Consider the following 27,496-nt stretch of genomic DNA (forward strand, 5'->3'; position numbering starts at 1 on the left):
AAAAATCCTGTATATGAACATTTCTTTTCAACCTGAGTGGAGAGAGTTTAGAAAAAAACAGGAATCACATCCAGCAAGCTTTGTCTTCCAGCTGTCCTTTAGCAGAATAGTCATTTGTTTGGCACATAAATAATACTACAATAGAGAAAAATAAGTAAGAACGTATATCTTTAAATCTGGAATTAAATATTGTTTCTTCTTTGGACTATGATAATTGTTGTACATTGACAACTGAAAGCCTCGGACCTCTTCCCAAGTCGATTATGTTTGTACAACCTTTAGTCACAAAAGGCATTTTTAATTTAGTTTAGTTTTTTTTTTAAACATGATGCATTCACTGAATGCGTCACGTTACGATGTAAGACCAACCTGAGTCATACATAATTACAAAATGGCAAATGACACGAATAAACTGATAGCAGAGAATACGTTATATCTCTTCCCAGGTCTCCTCAGAAATACTTCTTAATCAAAGTATATCAAACCCTTTGCAGAGTTTTAAACATATCTGAAATGTTAGTTATGGTGAGTCTTTGTTATAAGAAGAAATCCAAAGGAGGTGACCTGTTCTGTGTCACTGGGGTAGAAAACCTGTGGGGAAGATAATCTGAGATGAGGCCAGTTTGTTTATGAGAGGGTAGCGAGGGATTCATGTCCAGGTCTTCAGTTTTGGGCCTACATCTGGAACACTGGTGTAGTTCGCATGATAGTTTATTACTCTAATGACAGATATGTCATTGTTTTCAGTTACTCTGAAAGTTTGAAGCACAGTTTAACTTCATGCTGGGAAAGTTCTTTCCTTGGACAGCGTTGACGTGTTGACCTGGTTCATAAATTCCTGAGCAGTTTAAGTTTCTTTGTCTGTGATAAAACATTAAAAGCAAAGTTCTTGATGTCTGTGTTAATACCTTGTTTCTTGTTGATCCACCGAATACTGCTATACGCAGGAGGACAGAACCATCTAGATTTTTCAGTCCAGGAAGCTCCAGAAGCAGTTAACATGGCTCCTGTGGGCCTGGAACAGCTCAACAAGTCCCTCACTAATAAATGATGATTCACATTTCTATCACTACCATCTCATAGGCCCTCAGATCAGCCTCTGCCAGAAACAAGCAGAATGAGACTCTTTCGCCCTGAGCCCCGCCTTCCCCTGATGCGGACGCACATAAACTGATTTCGTCATAGAAACACCAGCAGAACTCATTAACAAACCGAAGCAATATAAACACAAAAAAATATGAACACAAAAAAATACAACAGTACATGTTCGAGCCCGAATCAGAGCCTGAAAACAAGAGTGAACAGCCACACAGATATAGCAAGATGTATCTGTGTGGTAAATACTCTTATTACCAGCTCTAGTCCGATATAACGTTGTTTGCCGTCTTTTACTCACCTTATATATTTGTACATGCCCCTGTACTAGGTGTACATGAGGCAAATGTACCACAATGGCAACAGAGGTGGAAAACGTCTGCCGCCAAGAAATAAAGTAAAGATAAATAAATAAAATGATGCTGTTTGCTAACACTTCTGTCCGTTGTTACAATATAGTTAGCTGTATTTCTTGCTACTCTTGCTAAGCCAGTCTTTAGGATTAGAGAATGGTGATACATTTTCTATGTTAATTTGTTGACATGACAATACAACTATTGTGTATGCAAATTTGTTCACACAGTCATAATATTTTGATATAATGTAGAACGTGAAAATGATCTGAGGCATTTAGCTTGCAATAAGTATTCCATGCCAGATGTTTCTTGATCTGGATGGGAGCTACATCGGGTTCAGGCTGGGTTGTTAATTTGTAGCATCGCTCCATAAACATTCATTGTTTCATGTGGCTAATGAGCTGGGTGTTTTTGACTGTTGCTCACACACTAACTATCAAAACAAAACAAACAACTTATTTGGTTTTACTCACAGCTTGTGGCTCAGGATCAGAAACACGGTCCTTGATTGTAGGAACAGACGCTCCTTACAGCTAAAACCGGTCGCAAATCCCTCGTACTGGCTCTTATTCATTCAGCAGTCTTTGGGGAACCGCCGGTTACAAATACAAACCTTAGCGCAACTCTGTGGCTGTCTCCCAAAAACAAATTCCATCCATTGCTGTCTAGCCGCTGTTTCCTTCCGGAATTTAAACAAATGTAGCTTTCCCTCACAGCCGAAGAAGCATTTCTTGTATGAAATGCTGACACTGAAAATATCCACTGTGGTGTTGTCCACCTTCGTTCTCTTTTTTGAGCCAGTGTTCTGCAGGTTTTCAATGTGTCCCTGCTGCAACATTTCAGGTTCAAAGGAAATAGTTCTCCAACAGCTTGTTGTCAAGATCTGCACCAGCCTCTTAATGACCAGTTATTTGAGTCAGGTGTGTGGCAGCATGGACATACTGAAAACCTTCAGGATACTGGCTCAAGAAGTCTAGAGTTGGTGATTCCTGGAATAGAAATTTAAACATACTGGATCCAGACCAGCTCTGCCTAAGGTTCAGACCCGGTCCACCTCCTCCTGCTGGATCCAAACCAGATCTGCTTCAGGTTCAGGTTCAGACCCGGTCCACCCCCTCCTACTGGATCCAAACCAGATCTGCTTCAGGTTCAGACCCAGTCCACCTCCTCCTACTGGATCCAGATCAGGTTCAGACCTGGTTCTCCTCCTTCTTGATTTGGAATCTGCTGATGTCTTTGATTTGACCTTGATAAATCGAAACTGAAAAATGACAGGGAACTTTGAGAAGAAAGTAATGTCATTATTAATACTACCATTATCCATCCTACCTGTGGTATCAGATATTTTCAGGCTCTATAGACATCTTTAGACCATTTCCACAAATGCACCTGTGAAATGAAAAGTGATAACATGCATGTGCATTGTTGATATATTTTGTCATGACTAAAGAATTATATTATACTTTTAATTCATGTTATCAGTTCAATACATGCCAATTAATTTAAAAAAGTAATAATTACTACACATGCATTGTTAGGGGGATCATATGTCCTCATCTAGACATCTTTGAGAGCTAAAAGAAAAAAGGAAAAAAAAGAGAGCGGCTCGGCTATTTGTCAGTGGTACATCCGTTGCAGGGGTTTGTCCTCCCATGATAGTTTACCCATTTCATTCTCCTCCAGGTTCCATTTCCTGAGACATTCACTTAGTGCTTCATCCCTTGGGGCCATCTTCGTTCAGTATTTATGGAGTTTGGATGTTTTATCTTGGATAGTGGCCCTGACGCTCACTAGTCCTTGGCCTGTCTGTATAGTCTCTGGACACTGGATTTGGGGTGGAACCCTCCATGCATGGTGAACAGCTTCCATGTTTTAACATCTGTGGTATGAACTTCCTCCTTTGTTAAGCTTATTAGGCCAGCAGGACATTTGATCACTGACACTGCCTTGCTGTTAATTGTCTGGATCTTGTTCTTGCCATTGAGATGACATCTCAGGACTCGCCTTACTTGTTGCAGAAATTTGGCTGTGACAGCTTTCCTTGTGGCTTCTTCATGGTTGGCATTTGCTCTCCTCAACATCTGTTATTCTGCCTTCTGGGTGTTCAATGCGCTCTGTATGGACCACCTTCCCTCTCTTTGTTACCATTTGGCCACATCTCTCCAGTCTGAATGACATTCCAATGTCCCTGCTGTAGATCCTGGTGGTGTGGATTAGTGAGTTAATATCTCGCTCACTGTTATTGTACAGCTTGATGTCATCCATGTAGAGGATGTGACTGATGGTGGACACATTCCTGAGTCGGTAGCCATAACCAGTCTTGTTGATGAATTGGCTAAGAAGGTTCAGGACTATGCAGAACAGCAGCAGGGACAGAGCATCTCCTCTGTATATACCACATTTGATGGAGACTTGTGCAAATGGCTCGAAGTTGGCCTCAAGGGTGGTCTGCCACAGCCTCACTGAGTTTGCAATGAAGGCTCTTAGAGTGTTTTTGATCTTGGACAGCTTCAGGCATTCCAAGATCCATGTATGTGGCATTGAGTCACAGGCTTTCTGGTAATCAATCCAGGCAGTGCACAGGTTGGTTTGTCTGGTTTTGCAGTCTTGGGCGACAGTTCTATTAACCAGCAGCTGGTGTTTTGCTCCTCTGGTATCTTTACCAATGCCAAACCTGTGTCTCCATTGTGTATTGATCCATCCAGCCTTTTAGTCTTTAACTGTGATAGCAGTTGCCGTTTGCAGATGTTGGAACACTGAGCTATGAGTTGTTGTGATGTTAGAGTAGTATCCTTATATCCCACATTCTCTTCATGTAGCCCTGCTCACTAGGGTTACTAGAGTAGTAACATTCCAACAGTTCCTTTTTAGCATCTCATGTTAAGATGTCTATTTTGTTTTCCAGTATCCCATTTCTCGCCTTAATATGCAGACCTTGTTTGACCGGGCAATGTCTAAACCGGTATGTCTCTCTGTTCGATTGCACTCATAATGAGGTGGTTAGGCAGTAGCGTTCAGGGTCTTGCTTAAGGACCAAACTCGAAGGTGTTAATATTTGCCCCATTGTAATATGTTCCCTGTGGGATTCGAGCCCGGGTCTCCCACATGACATATATGACAATGAGGCCAATGACACAGGGGAAGGCTTACGTAAGGAAACTAAACCAATCAGGACGAGGTGTGGTACTTTCAGCTCATGGTTCGTACACACTTTGGACAGCAAAGGGCCCATTTATTAGCTGGTCGACAGTTCTTTTGTACCCTGCTGCAGAATCTCCTTCTGTAGAGGTCCGAAAGCAATCTTTGTCTGATTGGCCCCCTTCAGTTAATGTTGAATTTCAGAGGATAGCCACAATGCCAGGAAACACTGGGTTTAATCTTTGGACTAACTTTGTTTTTACAATCAGTTGTTTGAAGATGGTGGTTCAGTGTTTCAATGCTTTTCTATTGGCGAGATAACTCCGCCCCAACTGCTGACGCAACCTACGCGTAGTGGTTCTTAGCTCTGGCCAAGCAAAAAGTGCCTGCTTTGAACCAGTTTTGAGAGCCAGGAGCCAGTGCTTGGGCGGTGGAAAGTCAAAGAACCAGTGCTTAAGCAGGTTCTGGCTCCAAATCAGCACCAGAACCAGCTCATCTGAAAAGTGACTTTAAATCCCTTTTCAAATGAGTGTTGTTGAAGAAGTTCTGGTTTCTGCAGCTATAACTAACTGACAGCTACATGCAAAACAATGTGACTCAGTAAAACATGTTGGGCTTTACTGTTATTAGCATCAAAGGAGGATTAGCTTCATGATGCCACCATTTATTGCATCAAACTGTACGAAAGGAAGATGTTTGATAGCCAATAACATTAACAAATGTAGCATATAACTAAGCTACACTCGAAGCAATACTACAGGTTTTATATAAAAGCCCTTGATGTCTTTGTGCTCAGACATCTTCAGAACCAGCTTCGTGCTCGGGATCAAACTCCATTTCCAGAAGTTGTGTCAATCACTTTAGCCAAGACCCACTGAGTGGAGTGATGGGCAGAAACAACAGCTGCTCGGCTTTCCCTCCCCTCTGTCTCCAGCTCTGCCTTCTCAAACAACAGCGAGGGTCTGAAGGGCTCCTTGAGCAGGGTGAGAGAGAAGCTGCTGCATTCAAACTAAACGCTGATTTGACCAAAGCTGGATGCCGAAATTTTTTGAGATATCAGAGAATTGTTTCAGATTCGGAATAAAGTGCATAATATGTCACCTTCAAGTGGTATCATGGCAGTGGCGGCTGGCAGAACTGGCAGTGTCATTTCTCTTCTGTAGCTTCAGAATGTCAGAGAATGATGATCAGGGTGATCCTGAGAGGTGAAGAAGTTCTCACTGTGTTGCAGTATGATGAAACTCAGGGGCCGTCCCCACAACGCTGAATTGCAGTGAAACTGCAAAAGTATTTTAGCAAACTACCCTTTCATCCCCACGAAGCCAGAGATTAGCCTCCATGAAACCAATCATGTCTGAAACCACGTACCACGGTGGATAGGTTTGAAACCTCCACCGTCTGTGGTACTGTGAGGACAGCTTAACCGCACCACTAGAGGATATGACATCAGTGTGAGAAGAACTTTTACTTCCATTGTTGTTGCTAACCAGCTTAACAACCCCTAACATTCTCAAATAATACTGCACATGCGCTAAGGCAGAGATATAACTTAACAATCTCCCCCCCCCCTTTTTTTTTTTTTTAGTAAAGCACTGCATTAACATGAAACATTGCAGTGTGTCTTAAAGAACATACAGCAAAACAAAAATATGGTATAGTTGAAAGAGGCATTAGAGTAACATTCAAAGTTTAAGTATGCATACACCTTCGCTGAGGGCTGAGTTTTTGTCTGAGTTTCACTTGCTTCCTTTTTGTCTTGACTACTGTCTCTTAAGATCTCACAACAGTGCCCAGAGGATGTTTGCTCAAGTTTAGCTGGCTGTTTAAAATGGTAAATGGTCCGTATTTATATAGCGCTTTACTGTACCTGGGATGATACCCAAAGCACTTTACATTATACATCACATTCACCTATTCACACACACATTCACACACTGATGGTGGAAGCTGCCATGCAAGGCTCTCAACCACGACCCATCAGGAGCAATTAGGGGTTCGGTGTCTTGCCCAAGGACACCTCAACATGAACTCAACTTGGCTGAGGATCGAACCGGCAACCCTCGGGTTAAAAGACGACCGCTCTACCTTGCTGAGCCACGCAAACATTGTTGCCTTGTCATGTGCAATGTCCAACACAGCATTTGCTCTCTTCAGTGAGGTTTTGTTTAAAAGCATTGGTATGTTTGCTGGGATAACCTCTGTTTCTGTTTTGCACCTGGTCTGTCCTATGTTTTCTGGCAGAGTCACTTTTCTTGTGGAGTGAATAACTTTGCCATCACCAAATCTAAGTGGCCTTGCACTTATTTCATCCACTACTTTGTATAACGCAGTTTGTAGCAGTCCATTTGTGTAATCCTCAAGCCACTTTTCCCTACACACTGTTCTTGTACAGGCTGTGTCAATCACCGCTGACCCTAGAGCTTCCACCATGAAGATTTCTGCATGAGACAAAGTTTCAGTGGAAAATAGTGTGATATTGCATTCTTTGTATTCACCTTTTTGTCCCTCATCTTCTGTCACACTTTCTTTTTTGTGAGGACAGTCCTTGTGAAATGTGCTCTGGCAAATTGCACATCTTGTTCTCCTGCCACGTTTATCAATAGGATTTGTACTGTGCATCGCTGTTTGTGGTTGCAGGCTGCTGGATTTGCTTTCATTCTTAAGAGGATATCTCGTGTAATAGACGCACTCACTGTCTGCACTCATCTGTAGCGAGCTGCTGCCCCCTCACGTGACATCTCCAAAAATTCTTTTCAAAGCTGATTTCATATCAGCAAAGGAGACTTTTGAGCAAGCTGTCAGCGCTAGCTGTTTGTCTTTTCCGTTGAGACCAGCCGTATCCAGAAGTTTAAAGGCTAGCACAGCATCTGGGAGATCCATTTTAAACAAACTTATCTTGTACCGTCGCTCAAACTCAACAATGTAATCCACCATAGACATACCACTCTCTCCAATTTTGTCAGGAGTGTAGCATACCAGTGTTAGAATTCAAGCCATCGGCGGCAATCTCCAGCACACTTTCCCTCGCTCTGCCGGTGAGCGACAAGGTAACTGCTAGCGCCTGTTTCTTTGTTTCGAGGTTGGTGACTCTTCTCCATATTTCAGTCTCTTTTTTCCAAGTTTTGTATGACGTCTTCTCATTAAATGGTGGTGGAATCTTGTAGTTGCCAGCAGCAGCCATCCTCTGCTACCAATGTAAAATCCAATAACTAGACAATGTTTAGAGAAGAACTTTTACTTCCATTGTTATTGCTAACCAGCTTAACAACCCCTAACATTCTCGAAAAATACTGCGCATGTGCTAAGGCAGAGATATAACTTAACATGATGAACACGCCAAACACAACGACAATAATGACGTCTGTGACCAGCTGTGTTGTGGCGCTCCAGACAGTCCTGTGTACAGCTTTAGCACCAAAATGCATGGCTTTTACAACACAGTGCTGTGCTGCTGCACCATCAACAGTGGGAGCAGGAAGAAATGTCATTATCTGCGTATGCACTACATCTTGTTGTGGCTCTGGAGTGTTACTCTTTAATTATTGTAGCGCCCCCCACAACCTTGTAGTATGTACTACAGCTGTTTTGTGTGGTTGTTGAAGCCTTTCTCCTAGTTTTTGCCACAGTTTTCACACCGTTTTCACACTTGAGTCGGCTTTGGTGCCGTATGGACATAGCCTCAGATGGGATACCTGACTTAACACACCTCCAGACAGCCCACTGGGGATACTCCACTTCACCTTTCCTGCATCTTGTTTTTCAGAACCACCTATTGGCCTTCTCGTCGATGGCATCATCATCATCAGTGTTGTGCTCATGTTTTCATCATTTATCAGTTGTCAGAATAAATCTTTGCGTATGTTTCTGCAGGAAGATTTTGCCTCGTCAGCTCCTCCTGAATCTAGGACGCAGGTCCAGCATTCCCCACCTCCTGGTCTACTGAATCCAACGAGGACAGGTGTGGACCTCCTGGATGACCCTGTTATTGATGTCATCATGTGCCTGAACAGGTGTGTGTTCAAGCTCCTCCTGCAGTTCTGCAAGTGGTGTTGATGTTTCAGAGATGAAGATGAGTAAATGCTTTTCTTCCAAACACAACAGGCTCTGTTTGGTCCAGGATTCTGCTACAGAGAACCACCTAAGAGGAGAAACAGCTGCTGGTAAAAATGCAAACTTGGTCTTTGTTTGTGACTGAGGTGTGTTAGACCTTGAACATTTAATAACATTTAATTAGATTTATGAATTCTTAGATTAAAAAGGTCTTGATTTTTGTTAATTATCAGTTTGTATTGAATTCTGAGTTCAAGCTTTAAAAAGGTCACCAGTGTAAACAGGTATAGATGAAACAACACTTAGTTTGTATACTAATTAAATCAATGCTGTGTATAAATCTGATTTAAATTAACGGTTTCAGAATCACTGTTATGGGATCAAGAATACTGAGAGCTGCCTGGTTCCCAGTAGGCTTGAACGATTAATCCTTTTAAAATGGAAATTCTTTAAACATTGCAATTAGCAAATAGCAAAGCCACATAGCCAAAACTGTCTCACCTCCAATAATATTTGGCCCATATTTGGTGGTGTTTCCAGCACTATTAAAAGAACAGCGTGGCCCCTTTAAGAACGGTTGAGTTGGAGCGGAGGAGGATGGGGATGTAGGAAATAGAGGAGGGCCAGACTTAGTTACTGTGATCTGCTTTACAATATACAGCTTACATGTAGTACAGAATCAAGCCTTACAGAATGTACGGAACGTAAACAAATATGGCAGTGTACGAAGGTATATATATATGTATATATATACATATGTGTGTGTGGTGTGTGTGTGTGAGAGAGAGAGAGCGAGAGAGAGAGAGAGAGAGAGAGAGAAAGAAGATTCTTCGTTGGAGTGAGTGTGTATTTGTCTTCATGTTCCTGGTTCATTAGACCCAGACTTGGGATGTTTGTAACTTGGCTAAATTATTTCAAATTATTCTACAGAGCTGGAAGATTCATTGAAACAAAGTGTCTGATATGTGAAACCTTTATTCTGTTTATGAAAATGCATACAAGGCCCATTTATTTATTCATGTAATGTTTGCGCCTCAAACACAATAGCACCAGAACTAGCCTGCTTGTGGGCAGGCTAACGTTTAAGCTTAGCTTAGCTGTGTGTCAGAGGTCTGATGGACTGACACAGACTCCTAACAGAAAGTTCCACCTGGTAGAATTCTGTGCTCTCGCCACTCAATCTCATAAAATTAAAAAATAAATAAATAAATAAAAAAAATCATATCACCACTCACTGTTTCAAAAAGTCAGTAAATCATTTAGTGCCACTTTGTCCTTGCAACAGAAAGTGTTTTTTTTATACGCTGGGGTCCTTCTCTTCAGAAATGAACCTATTTCACGTGACAGTGCTTCACAACAGGTCAAATCCTTTCTTGATACCATAAAAAAAAACTGAAGTTTCTTCACCAAACGTAACCATGGTAAATATTGGTATGACGTCATGAAACAGGAAGAGCTGGTAACTGTGACTGACCCATTGTACCATCTATCGCTACCAAACTCGGCAGGGGGGATAGTGGTCAGGCCTGAAACTGAGTCAAACTGACATATACTAGAAAAGTTGCAATATGGCACTATAACGCCTCCTACAATAATTTAATTGATCAGCCTCACCACCTACATTAAAGGACATGCATGAAATTCATCACATAGATATAACATACCAGGACATACAAAAAAGTCTAAAAGATCTACAGGCTAAATTAAACAGGAAGTTGGCCATCTTGAAAAAAGTGCCATTTGGGGGTCATTTTTGCATATGTGTAATCCTTCATGAAGTCAGGATTATGTTATATTATATTGAACATGTTCAGTATTTCCGATTGTTGGCTACAACCCATTTCGGTGCGGATTATCGGGACAAATCTGCTCATAACACACCTCAGACCAAGTGATAATTGTACAGGGAAATCTCACGATGATCGAGTGTTTGCCGTCCAAGTTCGGCAAAATCGGGACAAAAACAGCCAAAAAATCATTATGTGCGTGTACCAGGCTTAAGGAGAGGGAGAGGCCTTACATATGTTGAACAGAGTTCTAGGACTTTGGTAATTGGATAAGAATTTTGTATAAAGAACCTAAGGCAGCAGTGAATACAAATTAAATAATTACAATTATTATCCTCTTTGAGGTTCTAGCAGTGTCTGTTAGAGCACACCCTGGAAATAGGAGGAGTAAGAGGAGGAGATAATGAACATAAATTATTTTTAAATTCGTCTGATATTTTGGCAGTGGGAACCTAGCCTTTAACTTTTCTGGTTTCTGGCAATTCCATCAACTGAAGCAAACAAATCTGACGCAATTCCTCTCTCCAAGTCATGTATGTTATCTATGGTGCACAAGTTTAAATTTATATTAGTATGCAAGAGAATTAAATATTTGACAACAGCCTTCCGCATTAAACTTTATTCCCTTACTTCAAAAGATAAAACTCATATTGTAGGGAAAAAAATTACTGACAAATATAAGTCCTCCGCCTTGATGGAGGTAATAAAACATTTTCTTTGGGGTGGGAAAAGACCATGTCTAAAACTGAGTCTCCAGATCTTAGATTGTATTATTTAGTTTTTGGCCAAACAAGTTTCTGAAAGCTACAGAGCTCCATCCAAGCTGCATCAGCTTGGATGTAAGTAAGATAGGAAACATGCTCACCTTTCATGGTGGTATTATCACAAAAAGGTCTAAATGTCACAAATCCAATACTTATACATTCAAAAGCTGTCAGAAGCAGAGTACATAAAATGTAAAAAAACTCATGCACACTCCACAAAGATATTCATCATTGTGGTATAATGCTGATGTCTATATTGGGAAGAAATCTGTGTGTTGGATACAGTGGGATTCAAGAAGTGTAAACACTATTAATGATCTATTTGAAGAGGGGGTGTTTTAGGTTTTTTTTCCCCTCACAAAATTAAATTTCAGCTTTTGCAGAAATTTAATTTGGTGGAAAAATATAAGGGAAACTTTTGCAAATAAGGGGTTATATTATCGCAAAGCCATTGTAGTGGATTTAGTGTCATAACACATTATTATTTATATAAAATATTAATTTTCATAATCAATATAAGATATTGATCAGTCAAATCAAATCAGAAAGTATGCAAAAATTATATTTAAATCGGATTCTTGTGACAAAGCAGTAAAATGTGGAACAAAGAAGAAAACTGAAATCAATTCAGCTGTGGTGTTAAACAATTAATGAGGGAGCTAAATGCATATCTGTATCCTATGCAGCTAAATTGTATCGACTGTTCAAGACGGAAGCTTAACTCATGCAAAGGCAAATTAATTCACCATCACTCATTCTGTTAATGCATGATACGGATGCATCACTCCTTGTCATAATTAGATTACATTAAATTAAATTAAATTGATTAGTTGCAAAATCCTTCAATAAAATATTACAAAAGGAAACAAATTGAATTAGTCCAAAAACGATCAAAATCCGTTTTATTTCCAGTGAAATTGTAAACTGAATTCTGAACACTGACTTGCTTATTGCTCTGCTGCTGGATTATTTAAATTATCAAATATAAACTCATCTGTCTGCCTGATTGATCAAAACCAAAAAATTCAGAATTTGGGTTCAAATCACAGACGGCATTCCTGTGGTTCTGACTGACATCAGTTTGTGTGTCTGCAGGTCAGAGTCCGGGCCATTATCAGCAGAGAGGAGCCGATTCTGTCGGTGGACTCAGGTAAACTCACATGGAAATTGTGAACAATTAGAAATCAGGTTTCATTCACTGTCGAGGCAAATCTAAAGCGAGATTAAAAAAAAGAAAGAAAGAAACTAATTAAAACAACACTAAAAGTAAAACATGAGTCTGACTTGTTCCCATGAATGTGTTTCAGTTCTGTGTGTTTTTAAGGTGTATTCACACCAGGATAGTCTGTGGGATTTGGTTCAGTTGGACGATAAATTCTGTAATATTTCACACTGTCTTTGGTGTGCTTTGCTTTCACACTGTACTTAAGTGAACCAAACCTAAAACTATTTTTTAATATAATCTGTGCAGTGTGAGTAGCAGGAGAGGCAGTGATTTATCTGACATGTTGCTCTGTGACGTGTTCTATGTCTTTTCCTCTGTTTTATTCACAGGATGGTCCATTTTCTTTCATCTGACAGGAGATAGTGTTCTCCTTTTTATTTAAAATATAGTTTATGTTGCACTTAAGGTTTTTGAAGCACTCATAGCTCATTCTCAGGCTCTCAGTGATGCACCAACCCCTTCATCATGTAAAGATGGAGACTATGAGGCTCTTACGTGATGTGGTGGACATTATTTTTGCAAGGTTTAACCCCTGAGTAGAGACACAGCCAGAATTTACATTTTAACCAGTTGACTCTGGATTGTGACTTCACTAAGTTAATTAGTGTAAACAGTTATTGAGTTAATATGGTCCTAGTAATATAACCAGTCATTCGTCATGACTCGGAGGCAGTAAACTATGTATATTTGTCTCCTTTTTTTTTTAACCATATGTCTCTCTTTCTGTGTGTGTGTCACTGTTAGGAAGAGCTGCACGTCCATCAGGTCTAAGAAAAAGCTCCAGATCTTTGGATCCAAACACGAGGACCAGTCGAGCTCACAGTGAGTGTAGTTCGATGAAGAGCGCAACACACACGGTTGTATTAGAAGGAGAGGAGGGAGAGGACGCAGAGTACAGACCTCTGACTTCTGAGTGTGACACTGGTGTTTGACCAACCTGACTGTTGCTCTTTTTCACTTTTTATTCATTCACTTTTCACCTGCCTTCCTGCTGTTGCTTTGAAATAAGATGTCTGGTTAAGGTCAAAAAAATTATCATAGTTAGCTGTTAAAATTCTCCATAACATAAAATTCATTGCTGAAATTCTACTAACATTATCCACATTCCTTTAATGATCCATCTTAGATTAGTCTTGGAAAACTGAAGGTAATACTTTGGGGAGCACTTTATGTTGGAAGCGAGTCTCAGTTTTGGAAGAGGCGGGAGGAGAACAAAATGCACCATCAGATTTCCTTGATCATGTTTTTTTCAGCTCATTCAGCTCATCAATGAATTCTGTGCTGTGGAAAACCAACGACACCCTACTGCAGATCGCTGAGGTAACAGACATGGATGGTGGGGCAAAAATTCTGACTGTTTGTTCAAACCAACCATTTATTATTATCTGATGTGCTCAGTCTGGCTGGAGAACAGTTTGACCTTTGAGTGAAGTCCACTTGAACTAACAAGAAGATCCTCTGTCCATCAGGACTTCTATAGCAGCAAACATCACAGCTGCTTCCACCTGCTTCCTGATTCTCTGGACCAATGGGCTGAGAGCATGCAGGAAAGGCTGCTGGGATACCAGGAACAGGCCAGGAGGTTTTTGAGCATGAGCAGAGAAGGTTAACACAAATGCAGTTTTGATTCAAAATCTAGATCCAGAGACCTGATTTACAGTTCTGATCCAGATTTGCTATTCAGAGTCCTGATACAGAGACCCAATCAAGAGTCTTGATCTAGTCCTCATATCCTTATCTCTGAATATGTTGTGAACTTTAACACTAGAAGTCCATAGGGCATGGGAACGTGATGTCATGACACTAGCCCTACAGTGGCTGATGGGAAAAATAACTATTGTTGGAGGCCACTCGTGAGAAACCTTAATCGACATGGAGAGAACTTGTTGCATAGTTCTGTCCTGTCCAGCATCATAGCAAGCAAAATGATAATCTGGTTGCTGTTTGCTCTGCCAAGGGGAGGCCAATGGGTAAGGCTCCTCTTGATAATCTGATTCATTTATTTATTTATTTACTTTGAATCACAGAATCTATGTAATCTTGCTGGACCTGACCAGAGGGGACAGAAAAAGATGGAAAATGGCAAAAAGATGCAAAAGGCAAAGAAGAAAGGAGACAAAAACATCACAGACAGAAGGAAATGACCCTTCAGTCCACACCATCACCAGACAACAAACTGTTACACCTGTACATGAACACACCAGAAAACTTCCTACAACTTTTACAAAAACAAAAACAGAAACACACACACACAAAAAAAAACAGAGCTGCTAGTCATTAAGAGTTTTTAAATAACCAAATCAAAGACATATCATGAAAGTAGCATAACAGCAACCAGATACTAACTCACAGGAAAAATAAAAAGAAGAATTATCTCTTAGTGTATAAACCCACTGGACAACTCAGTGACTGTCAGCATGCAGAGGATGAGGAAAAAGGAGTGATCAGTGATGAAGAGTGGTGAGTGAGATCGTGCAAATGTGACCACACCTCTACGGAGGTCAGTGGCAGACCCGGACCCTCAAGCAGCAGCCCCGGAGCACTAACCCAAGCTACCCCACCATGAAGACGACTGCAGCCCCACCCGAAGGGCGGCAGAGGAGAGCCCCAGCAAGAGCCCCCCACGGTCTTGGGGCACAGGTCCCAGTGGGCCAAGATCGGCAGCCGCCAGGGACCCGCCACCCAGGGCAGCCCAAGCGAAGGGCCCAGGAGCCCAGAGGCGGCCGCCCCACCCCCAAAGGCAGAGGGCCTGCACCATGCCTAGGAGGACCAGGACCCCCCAGACAACCACCCGGCGTAGGCCAGCACACACCTCGATGTTCCAGCCGCACACCCCGGGAACCAGGGCGCCATCGACCCCCTCCCCCTAACCTCCACCTACTCCAATCTGCACCCCATATAACCCCACACTCACACCCTTCCCTGTACCATACCCACAAACACTCACCATCACACAGTCACGTCAAACATAACCCACCCACCATGCCCCGTTGCGGACACCCCAGGCGGACCAGAGGACAGCAAGCCCCAAGCACCCCAGATCAGAGGGGCCTCTCCAGGTCTCACTTTCATTGTCCACGTGAGCACTGAGGTCCCCCAGCAGAATGAGGAGTCCCGGAAGGGTGGGTACTCGAAACTGTTGTTCGGCCCTAACCCTAACCCTAACAACAGTCAAGACCCGTCCCAACACCAGACGGTGGAGGGAGGCTACACTTTTGTCCACTGGGGTAAACCCTAATGTACAGGCGCCAAGTTGGGGGGCAATGAGTATTCCCACACCTGTTTGGTGCCTCTCACTGCAAGCAACTCCAGAATGAAAGAGGGTGGGTTTTGTAAATTTGTATATTTCTGTTTAAATGTAATGGACATGCAGTCTCTGATTTAATATTCTGTATACAAAATTACGATTTAGAACAAAGATATTCATCAGTGCAGTTTTCAACTCATTTCTGTGAGGTGCAGAGTCAAAAGCCTGTGTTGAGTACTGTCTGCTCTTTGGGTCTGAAAACCTGCCTGAGTACCAAATTTGAAAAACAAAAGGTCAACAAGTGAGGTGATTGAGAGTGGTAGAGGGAGAGTAGACTGCAGAAGAAACTGAAAATCGTGGGACTTCTAGTGTTAAAGTGGTCTTGATAAACTGTTCTCCATCTTTCTGAAGGTCTTATAAAGTTTTTCTTTGGATAATTTCTTTTTTTTTTTCAACCAGACTTTGACATTGTTGTAGCAGTGTAGGATCATCTGGACAGACAATAGAACAAAAGGCAGAAATATCCAAAGAAGAGCTTTGAAAAGTCCTTCAAGAAGTCTGAAGAACTATTCCTGAAGACTATTTGAAATGATAAAAAGCTTCTCTAAAAGGGTTCAAACTGTGGTGAAGAATAAAGCTGCTCAGACCAAAAATTCACTTTAAGATCCTTAGAACTGGACCAGCTCTGTTTCTAATTCATTTACTATATTTATATTTATATTTGAACATGTTTCCTGTTTTCCCCAAATGTTCAACCTGAATCCGATTCTGACCTTCAGATCTAATGAAGCAGATGTCTGAATTCAGGGAGCTGCTGAGTTCATTACCTGCAGCCTTAATAAGTAGCCATGAGCAACAGCATGAGGCATGGCTCAGAGATGAGGTATGTAGAGTCAAGAAGAAGCTGGAAGAAGCGATGGCAGCTAGTACGAAGGAAAAGGTACAAATCTAAGCTACAGAATCCACTGACAAGAGCCAGACCGATTGATCGGCCGGGATTTTGCTGATTACACTTTAATATATTCTTAAGTTCTCTTAAAATAGTAAATGTCAAGTGTCGGGTGTCATGCAGAATGATGTTGTTCTGCCATTTGTCCACTAGATGGAGCTCTAACTCCATTCAGTCTTCAGTTCTCACCGCTGTCAGTAACTACAGCAGTAGCTACATCTAGGTCGTACTACAGGGGTGGGCAGAGTGGACTATAACAACAAATATGTTTATAGCAACATAAAATTTAGAATGACTCCACATGTCTCTAGTTTTGGTGTCACTCTATTTGCCATGTGTCATGACAGTGACCCGTGCTTTGTTGCATCAGTCATGCTTTTTATTTACGCTCCATTGTTAAAGTTTTGCTAACCTAGCTTAAGTTATTTCCTGTCTGTTTATGTCAGCAATAACATTGCTGTGTTATGCCAACCTAGCATAGCATTAGCTAACAGCTTTAAAGCCCATAGGTAACTGCAGAAATAGCGTTAAGTGTAACTCGTTAACTCTATCAGCTGTGTTGTGATGTATTTAAGGAGAAACAACGTGAGAGGAAGGAAAAGTTTCAATGATAAATATTACTCTCTGTCTTCAGCAACTGTCATGATGTCCTGTCACTTCTAGTTTTACTTTGTTAGAAAATACTAGAATGTGACTCAAGCTGTAACAACAACTTACTGTATGCATACCTGCCAACTCTCATGCATTGGCTGTGAGACTCATGCATTTGAGTGGCTTCACACTCTCTCACGCCACACCTCCGATTTCATTGTTTTTTTTTTGTTTGTTTGTTTTTTTTATTGAAGATATAGTTTGAAGATATAGAAGATATAGTTTCGCATGAACAGATCAAACCACATAAACCAACTAACAATTTTAACTATTTGAAACCTTAAGCCCCTAGGCAATCCCATACCATATACCTAAATGTTTCTGGTGTATTCTGGGAGCAAAATTCGGGTTGGTTGACAGCTTCATGTGAAACCCCAAAGATGGTGTCAGATAGGTCTTCTGACACAACTTATAGTGGATCATCTGGTGATTGTGGTTCTTGGATGCTCAAAATATGCTCTCCCAGACATTCTTCCAGTTTATGTCCCCTTCTGCAACAGCCAAGTCTCTAGACCATAGCTTAGCCAGGGGTAGCTCTTTCTGTGTGTGTGTTTGATGTCGTGAATACATAACTGATACAAGTCCTCTAGCATTCGTTGTAGACAGCCAGTCTATGATAGGGTGTGTTTGCAGCTTAGAGTTCATCCACAAACCACAGGCACAAAGATCTGACTGTAGTTGAAGGTACAGAAAGTGAGATGTTATTGGCAAATTAAAAAGAACAAAATGTCTGGAAGCTAAGCACCCCCCCTGTGTCAAATACATCCCCGAGGTTGTAAACTCCCTTTGAGGACCATGATGCTGATTCAAACGGCTTGTTCCCTGAGGTAATATTCTTTAATATAGGTAATATTCTTGTTCCTCCATAATACCCCCCGACTCTTCTCAACGACCCTGAAGTTTCTTATCGAATTTGTGATGACAGGCCCAAAATGTAACATACATTGGTTGATGGTTAATCCTGAGAATAAGACCCCTTCAAGTTTGCATGGAAGCACTACTGCCTCCTCTATGTCTTTCCAAGCTGTCTGAGAGGAGCCATGTCCTGAGCGGGTGTGGCTGAAAGGCCTGGTGAAACCTCATAAAGTTTGGAAAAGCCAGCCCACCATCCTGCTTTGACCACTGTAAAATGGAGAGTTTAACTTTGGGATGTCCACTATTCCAAATATATTTTCGTAACAGGGAGTCAACTTTCTTCCAGTATCCCACCGTCGACAGGAGTGGAATCACCTTGCTAACAAAGTTGAGGCGAGGCAACATGTTCATTTTGACGGAGGCAATCCTTGTTTGCAACGAAGCTAGTAATTTAGTCCAAATAGCTATGTCATGTTCCACCTCTTTAAAAATGTTCTCGTAATTCATTTTAACTATGCTGTGCAGTGAAGGTCAAATCTGGATGCCCAAGTATGTGATCTCTGTCTTAATGGGGATATCATAAGGCAAAATTACCGCTTTAGCAGATTCATTCAAGGGCGTCAGGGCTGACTTTGTCCAGTTGATCTTATAGCTGGACAGCATCCTGAACTGTCATCAGCAAAAGCCGATATAGCATGCAGCGAGGTTTTAATCCAAATAGGGGCAACAACCTGATTCTCCCTCAGATGCTGGGCAAACGGTTCCAGCGACAGAATAAATAACTTGGCGATAAACCACATCCCTGGCAGGTCCCACAAAAGATGGGAAAGGGCCTCGAGTGTAACCCATTCGTGGACACCATGGCAGTAGGGTTAACTTACAAAACACAAATCATGGCAATAAACACCTTCCCTAGGCCAAATCTCTCCAAGACTGCCCACAGATAAGTAAGGGGACCCACCGGGAATTCCCTCGACCCTCCCAATTAGCCACTCCGGCATTGCTCTTGATGTGTATTTCAGTGTGAGAAATCGGAGATGTCGGGGGACCAGAAGTGACCTGCAGACGCAATGGTCGGAGGACACTAGAGCTCCTACAATCTATCCCTCATTTTCGTTATCTAGTCAGGTTACTCATTTTGTTAACCTCATTTACTGAACTAATAAAGCTCTAGAAGATGTCGGGGAGCAAGGAACTGGTCGGTGCACCAGCCAAAACCCCTTAAGCGAAACGCAAACAGGCAGAGGGAGATGGTGTGGATAGTAGTGATGTGCAGGTCAATACTGAAATATCTCCTTTACCAACATTTATATAGCCTGACTCAGGATAGGTAGGAACTTCTTCCGCCTGCCATAAGCATATGCAAAAAAGGCGCAGTGTCACGTCACAGCAGCACAGTTCATTCACTGCTCAGTGATCAGTCCAACATGCAGTGATGAGTGGAGATATTTCAGCTTCACAAACAGCAACAATGCAAAGTGTGTGTGAAGACCACAAATCTTAAACGTCTGAGAATCAATCATAACACAGAAGCAGAGGTGATGAGGTGAACTAAAGAGGAGAGGAGGAGGAGGACAGGTTCTGCTAGAGAGCTAGGGAGGAGACAGACGTTACTCCAAGTCTTTTGGTGCTGTAGGCAGGTAATATCCAGGTACTATCAGAGGGAGATAGTATGTGTAGCAATGTCACTGGTTTTTTGGAAGTGATTTACGTCTTTCTGCTGCTAGGTTTAAGTTTTTGTGTTGATGTTTAAACAACAGGAGTTTCCTGCATTCTTAAGACTAAAGCTTCCTTGCTTTGTTCAGATGTGCAGTAATACATATTAGCCACTCCGGCATTGCTCACAGTTGGGTTTATTTGGGCTATATCTGAAAAAAGATTTTCTTGTTCGATAAGTTATGCTTCAGAGACTGTGAGGGCAGGGGCATTGCTAGACATAGGGCTGTACAGGGGCCAAGGCACTGCAAATATAAAAAATAAAATGTATTTTATTCATGCATATTTTTTAATTATCAGCTGATTATCTGAATTATCTGGTTATCTGAATTTTTTTCTGCTAAATATCAGAATCGGCATTGGCCTCAAAAAATCCATATCGGTCTGGCTCTACCTTTGACAGAGACCATTAATTTCCAGGTTCTGTAGGTTCTGACTGAAACTGATGGGTTTGTGTGTCTGTGGGTCAGAGTGTGAATGTCCGTCAGCTGCAAGTGTTTCTCAGTGAGGAAGAGCTGCAGGTGCTGAACAGCAAAGAGGAGCTCAGACAGCAGCAGCTCTATAGCATCATCTGCTCTGTATACCTGGAGCTGCAGGTAAGGGGGGTAGAGTCACAGTGATATCTGTTGTCACACTTGCAGTCTTACAATGTGTGCATGTTTTTGTGGAAACAGGAGTGTGTACGAGCCAGAGGGGAGGAGTTTGTGACATCTCTGCACTCCCTATCAGAGAATCTGCTCCATCAGCTGGACGCCCTGCTCATACCTGCAGGTAACTTCTACTCATTGGAAGTGATCTTTGAGATGACAGTGTGTGTGTGTGCGTGTGTGTGTGTGTGTGTGTGTGTGTGTGTGTGTGTGTGTGTTTGTGTGTGTGTGTGTGTAATAACAGTCTGCAGCAAAGTCAGTTGATTTGAAATTCTTAGATATTAAATGACAGTTTTGTAAAGATGTAATAGTATAGATAAGAAAAGGGGTTTTTTTGTTGGATAAAACAGGTTTTGCCTGATGAAAATATAATTTTGGCCCCAGTTGGTCTGAAAAAATTTGGCCTCAGGCCAAATTAATGGGCTCAACACACAGGAGGCGATGTCGCTCCTTCTCCATTCATTTTGGATGGAAGTTGCACGATGAGGCGAAAATCTCTGTCCTACTCCAGCCAAGCGACAGGCGACATTCATGCATTTGAAATGTTGTGTCTTTCACACAGACGTGCTCATGGGGCTTGCAACGCGACACAAGAAAATTGAAAAATGTTAAATTTTTGTCTCTGTCACATGGCACTACAACCAACCAGTGAGGGGCTTCATTTACTGACCAATGACAGCAGGCTATACACTTTCAACATGGAAGAACAGATCTTTCTAGCTGTGTCTGAATTTCCCACACTTTCCCATACTTCACACAAAGATTATAGAGATGTAAATGAAAAGGCAGCCATGTGGTGACAGGGTGAATTTGTCCAAACATTCTGGATTTATCTGGATCAGCTTTGAGGTCATCAAATGATGAAATTCATAATGCTGTTTCCTATTTGTAAACTTGGATGAACCCAAGGTTTTCTTTCTCTTTTGTACAGTAAACAGCAAGATTTCTGTCAATTCATGCAAAATATCCTGACTCTTCATCCATCATACTTTGTCAACGACTGGTTTGAAAATGTCAAAATTCCCTCCAATATCATAACCATAAAATTTCTTGGAGAAAAGTGATCTCAGAGCGCGACACACAGCACCGCTGCCGTCGCTGCCGTTGTGTCCTGTGTGTTCAGTTTTTCGAGGGTGGTGATGAGTTTCGCCTGTCGCCGTCTTTGGTTGCCTCCCGTGTGTCTTGCCCATTAGTTGCCACCCTCCTGCTGTTAGTAGGGCTGCTCAATTATGGGAAAAATGATAATCACGATTATTTTAACTGAAACTGAGATCTCGATTATTTAAAACATTTACAGAAAGAGGCGGCGCCTCCCGTGTGTCCTTCCCATAACCTGAGAGGTGTCTGCAACTTGATTTGAATTAAAGCAAAGTGACTGGGGTTGGGGAGGAATCTGCAGCAGAGAAATGCAGCAATATCTTCCATCATGTTTAACTCACCCAAAATGCCTGCATTTAAACTTTTAAAATTTTAAACTGAAAGTGCATATAACTTCATTAAAGTTGTCTTCATAAAATAAATATCAATTGGTCTTAAACAAATTAAAATAACTAAGAGGACAAAAATATTACATTTACTCACAACACACATCACTGTGGGGATTACTAAGTATACTGCAACCGATTTCCACTCTTTCAGTTTTACCAGTACAGCAAAATACGCTTATACTTAATGGCGATGGTAAACAACATGACGGTGAGCACGAAAAGAAAAGCATGTATGTAAAACAGTTTTTAAAAGTTCATTTTTCTCTTATCCTTACAGAACATGCTACTGGCTGGTTAACATTTTAACAGCTTGAACACATTTTCAAACAACAGGAATGGTTCGTCAGTAAAATACACTTTTAAAATCATGTCAATGCAAGAAGAAGATCAACTGCTGGACTTTGCAAATGACAGCAGTCTTAAAAGTATTTTTGAGACAACAAGTTTGATAGTTTTCTGGATCAAAGTCACGGCAGAATACCCTAAGATCACCACAATAGCACCGAACACCCTGTTGCTATTTCTGACATCCTATCTGTGTAAAGCAGGGTTTTCTGCAGTGACAGCAACCAAAACAAAATTACGAAGCTATGGTGTTTTTTGTATTTTCCACACACTTTATATTTGTTTTTGTGTTGTATCTTATGTTGAAGGCATGTTTAACCTTTACCTTTACGACCAGGGAATGTGGGGCTGAGAGGCCATTACTCATGTTTTGATGTTGGCGTGATCCGGACCCTGCTAATAAAGTTGCATACACAGTAGATTTACATTTATTATTATTTTTTAGAAAATAGCTGTTTTAATGCATTTAATTCTTTTGTTGTATTTATCTGCCACACCTTAAAGACTGATCCATGAAAATATAGTCTGACATTAAATTGGTCCGTGGTGCAAAAAAGGTTGGGGACCACTGTGCTAAACAGCTGCTTCTGGCTGCTCCTAGGGCTCAGTTAGAACCTCGAGGAGCCCAAGACTTTATAGTTGGATGGACAAAACTGTCCATCCATCTGCGTATCCGTCTTCTGCATCGAGCATAAATGGGCTTAAGGTGTCAAGAGAGGAGGTGTTCTCCAAAGACATAAGTCTTCAGAGAGAGACACCTCGGCTCTGATAGCATTTGGTAGGATGTTCAACTACCATGAAAGCACAAATGAGAACAGTCTGGACTGACACTGAACAGAACCAGATGATGTTCCTGAGAGGAACGTGGTGGTCTAGTAGCACAAGTCTGGATGAGTTTGTTGATGAAAGCCCAAAAGTCTCTTTGAATTTGATTAAGGCAGCAACCAATGGAGGAGTGGAGATTCATGTGACCATTTTGGCTCATGGAACACCAGACTATTAGTTTTCATCTTTATTCAGTTTCCACAGAAACCGATTTAGAAGTGACACACCAGCACAGTGAAGACAGCGCTGTTACCATGGAGACCGAAGGTAAAAAAGGAAGGAAACTCAGCAGAAGAAGCAGGTAGCATCTGACACTAGAGCTGTGTTTGTGTGTGTGAGAGGGGTGTGTGTGTGTCAGAGTCTGGTCTGACATCTTGTACCTGTCACCATCCACCAACAGCTCAGCTGACCCACCATCCTCTGTTACCAGGACAACAACAGCATCCATCTGCACAGATAAGTGCACCATAAAACAAACAGTTGTCAAGACCAGCGATGCTGCTGTGAAGGTATGCACACACACAAACATCTCACACATTCAAAAACAAATGCATTTCATATGATTAACTATGTGTGTGTTTGTGTGTGTCAGCGTTTCAAGCAGCTGGTTGGGTCAGAGTTGTCGTGTTCAGATGATGACAAACAAAGACAACTGAGTGAAGAACACTCCTGGAACACACATTGGAGACAACAGATACACACTCTGAAGCTCATGCGCACATATTAATGCTACACCTGTAAGGAACGTGATGACAGCAGCCGGCTGCTTTATCGGCTGCTAATAAACCAGATGAAGAACTCCTGTTATTGGTGTATTGTTCCTTTTCTGCCTGTAGCAAATTCTGGTGAGACAAAGGACCCGGCAGTAAGAGGAGACACACACACCTCGAAAAATCGTGTTTGAAATTTTATCGATTAACAACTGTCACAGCTGGAGTTTAAACAGAAGGCCAGAGGATTAGCTTTCCCTTAAAGAAAAACACTTTGGCTGCACCTAAATTATTGTTTTGAATGAGGGAGGTTGCCTTTACCCATAAATCTGTCAGTAGAGCCATGCACGATCCATGAACTCACACCAAACTACCTTTTATTTTCTAAGGAATCAACAAAATCTTTTAACATGCGCTTTTCACATTAGATCTTCTCCCCCACATGCTGGACAGTGATGTATGCCAGAAACCCCTTTTCGGGATCTCACAGAAATCACAGATCCAGTAACAGGATTCTCCATGTTAATTAAAGTTCGGAGTTTCATAACAGTGTATTTGTTAAGTTCACATTTGTCACTACATTGCAGAGACTCACTCTTGTGTTGCCACTTGTCCCACAAGATCTGTTATGAGATTCCATGTCCGTGCACTAGCTAGTGTTTACACACCTGCAGTGCTACTGAAGGTTATATCTCAGAGCTGTAGAAAATAGCTATATTGACAGAGAAACCATTCCAGCTGGTTTTGCAAGATGAGTTATCTAAGTTGAGGTCTACAGCTGCAACCGTTGTAGCAGATGTTGTTTTGAACCATAATGACGAAGATTCCACACCAACTGTGAGCTCAGTTCCAATCACCACATAGTCTGTTATTGCTCCTGCTGCTCCCATTGAAGTGCACTGAGTTTCCTCAGTAGCACAAAATGTGACCAATGAGCAACAGACAAGACAACTGTTATCGCCAGCTAGTTTATGCTCAAACTTAGCTTCTAGCAACATGAACCCACATGAAATACAAAAGGTTGTGGTAGAACCTATAGCGAGGAATGAGGAGTCCTCACATTATACCTCTTTGCATCTTTGAGCTTTCTCAGACTGATTGCCACATCCAAATAATGAAGCACACTATGAAACTAGGTGTTGAAGTGTAGAGCTTCTTCTGACAGACCCAGCATTGTCTGACTTGAATCGATCCAGAAAAATTGTAGATAGCTTGTTGTCCCCAGCCTCAGACTTAATTAAGCACCACAAGCTTGTATCTGCAACTCCTTGATTCAGCTTATGGCACAGCAGAAGATAGAAACGAGCTTTTTGCCAAGTTTATGGGCACCCTGCAGAATGTAGGTGAGAAATCATTCATCTACGTCCAAAGACTCCAAGTAGTTCTCCTGATAAATTTGATAGATAGCTGTTAAAGCAGTTGTGTAAAGGCTGTTGGGATGATTCCCTTATTGCAGAAATTGAGCTTGAACAAAAGGTAAGAAAGCCTCCACCATTTGCTGAGCTTCTCTTACTACTACACCCAGAAGAAGACAAACATGCAAAGAAAGCCATGTGTAAGAAAAAACATTTGGGTGTTTCTAAACAACCACCAGGAGTCCCCAAACAGCAAGTCTGGTCACAACTGTGACTGTAAGAAAGCAAATTGCTGAGCTGCAGGCTCAAGTTGCTCAATTAAAAAACACAAAAGAAAAGCAAAAACAAGATATCAAACCTACAAACACACAAGTAGGTTGTGCTGCTGAGCAGCGAGTGGCAGGGCCCTCTTCAGGAAAACTGCCACATCAAAGCCATGACCATGGTATTGCTTTCAATGTGGAGATGATGGATATGTAGCTTCCAAGTGTAATAATGAAGCAAATCCTGTTCTGGTGGCATAAAAAAGAAGACAACTGCAACAAAGACAGCAAGGTCTTGCAGAGCCCAGTCATTTAAACTAAAAGTAACTCCCGTTGTGGGACAAACAGGAGTTGAAGCAGACACTACCTGTCCCTCAAATAGGAAATCTGTAAATAACAGACACATTAAGGGCCCCTACACACTACTTCCAGAAGATTACTGGGGAGTAAATGCCCTGCTGAAGTGACTCTTACAGGTCAAACATTTAGTTGCCTTTAAGACACAGGGTCTCAAGTTGCAACTGTTCCCTTGTCCTTTTATGAAAACAACCTGAGGCAACAAGAAATCAAGCCTGCTGGAGATTGAAGGAGCTAACGGCCAAGATGTCCCATACCTTGGTTATGTGGAACTGGATATTTAGGTTCCTCAAAGAACTTGCTGGAAAGAAGGTTGAGACTCCAACCTTAGCCCTTGTAGTTCCTAATATGTGGAAAAATGTCAAGAGCAGCGCCTCATTGGCACTACTACTCTGGATGTATTGTACTCAGATGTTGCTCCTTGTTTTCATGACTTTAGCCAGCTCATTCATTATGGCTATCGAGCAGTTCTCAGGGCTTTAGAGAACAGACATAAATAAGGACAGGATGGCAAACTAGGATTTGTGAAGCTGTCTGAAATAATACCGGCTGGACATACTGTAGCTTTGGAATGAACAGCTAATGTGGAGAACTCCTTAAATAATAAGTGGGCTGTAGTTAAACACCCATCTCCATCTTCTCTACTTACTGTAGTGAGTTAATTGTGGCATATTGTTACATTAATCAATCACCATTTTCTCTAGGTGCCAGGGATTTATTTTCCTCTAATCAAATTGTTTATAAATCTATCCCTTTTTTTTTTTTTAGACAGATTTCAGATCTTTAGTCCACTTGATTGAAACATAGATCAGGCCTTCAGTGTTGATTCTTAAAAATAAAATTGCACATATTACCAACTCACCATGACAGATCAATACCAAAGAAAATCATTCCAGTATATTTGGATGTGGCTGCTAATAACCCCTAAATGCAGCATGTTATGGTTCACACATGAGACCACGGCTCAAAGTCATTATGCAGCCTTTTTAAGAGCAAAATGGAAGCTGTTTCAGGTTTATTATAAATTATAGATACCAAGATATTCAAAACCTTAACTTAAACCAACTGTGAGCAAAAATAAAATATCAATCTTTTCCTCTGTTCCTCCAATAATGTTCTCTTGGGTTTCTTTTCTAAATCAGCCATGGTACATGCTCAAAACGGCAGTGGCTCAGGTGGTAGAACGGGTTGACGGTTCAATCTAATGTTGTGTGCTTGTGCAAAATATTTCATTCTCCTTGCCTCCAGTGTTGGCATCGCTGGTGTATGAATGTTCGGTGACGGCTGGACAGGCCCTTGGTGCAGATTAGCGGCGACATGTTTCTGTCAGTCTGGCCCAGGGTATGTGTGGCTAAACATGTAGCTTACCATCACCAGGTATGAATGAGGAATGAATGAACAATAAACACAACATAAAGCACTTGAAAAACACTATAACACTATAATCCATTATTATTATTAAAGCATCCATTGTGTTGATATCCAGTTGCTAGCACACGATGCAGTGCTGTAAACTGAAATGCTGCTGTAAAGAAGAAGTTTGGTAAAAAAAGTTTGGTGTGGTTTTGCAGGCTTGGGATGCTACAGGCAACGGGAGCTCCATGGATGTACATAACAAACAAATCAAAATCACAGAGCTGTTACGTTGCAGAATTTCGTTGTGCATCATTCAGG

General features: G+C 41.5%; 1 protein-coding gene across 7 annotated transcripts in view; it reads left to right on the forward strand.

Annotated features, from left to right (window-relative positions):
• The window catches only part of ccdc180 (coiled-coil domain containing 180), a 55,021-nt gene extending 29,467 nt beyond the window's left edge, over window positions 1-25,554 (forward strand). For 5 of the 7 annotated variants that reach the window (XM_041998272.1, XM_041998279.1, XM_041998275.1 and 2 more), the window contains 12 exons: window positions 8,460-8,599; window positions 8,691-8,749; window positions 12,286-12,340; window positions 13,160-13,237; window positions 13,669-13,735; window positions 13,885-14,020; window positions 16,442-16,602; window positions 20,304-20,429; window positions 20,508-20,604; window positions 23,333-23,438; window positions 23,538-23,646; window positions 23,730-25,554. In XM_041998272.1, coding sequence (XP_041854206.1) covers window positions 8,460-8,599; window positions 8,691-8,749; window positions 12,286-12,340; window positions 13,160-13,237; window positions 13,669-13,735; window positions 13,885-14,020; window positions 16,442-16,602; window positions 20,304-20,429; window positions 20,508-20,604; window positions 23,333-23,438; window positions 23,538-23,646; window positions 23,730-23,864 — 1,269 coding nt within the window. In that variant the 3' untranslated portion in view covers window positions 23,865-25,554. The remainder of the gene's footprint in view (window positions 1-8,459; window positions 8,600-8,690; window positions 8,750-12,285; window positions 12,341-13,159; window positions 13,238-13,668; window positions 13,736-13,884; window positions 14,021-16,441; window positions 16,603-20,303; window positions 20,430-20,507; window positions 20,605-23,332; window positions 23,439-23,537; window positions 23,647-23,729) is intronic. The other 2 variants (XM_041998277.1, XM_041998273.1) reach the window with 2 other exon arrangements.
• The last annotated feature ends 1,942 nt before the right edge of the window (window positions 25,555-27,496 follow it).

Source organism: Melanotaenia boesemani, chromosome 11 (genome assembly GCF_017639745.1).
Source record: "Melanotaenia boesemani isolate fMelBoe1 chromosome 11, fMelBoe1.pri, whole genome shotgun sequence".
NCBI lineage: Eukaryota > Metazoa > Chordata > Actinopteri > Atheriniformes > Melanotaeniidae > Melanotaenia > Melanotaenia boesemani.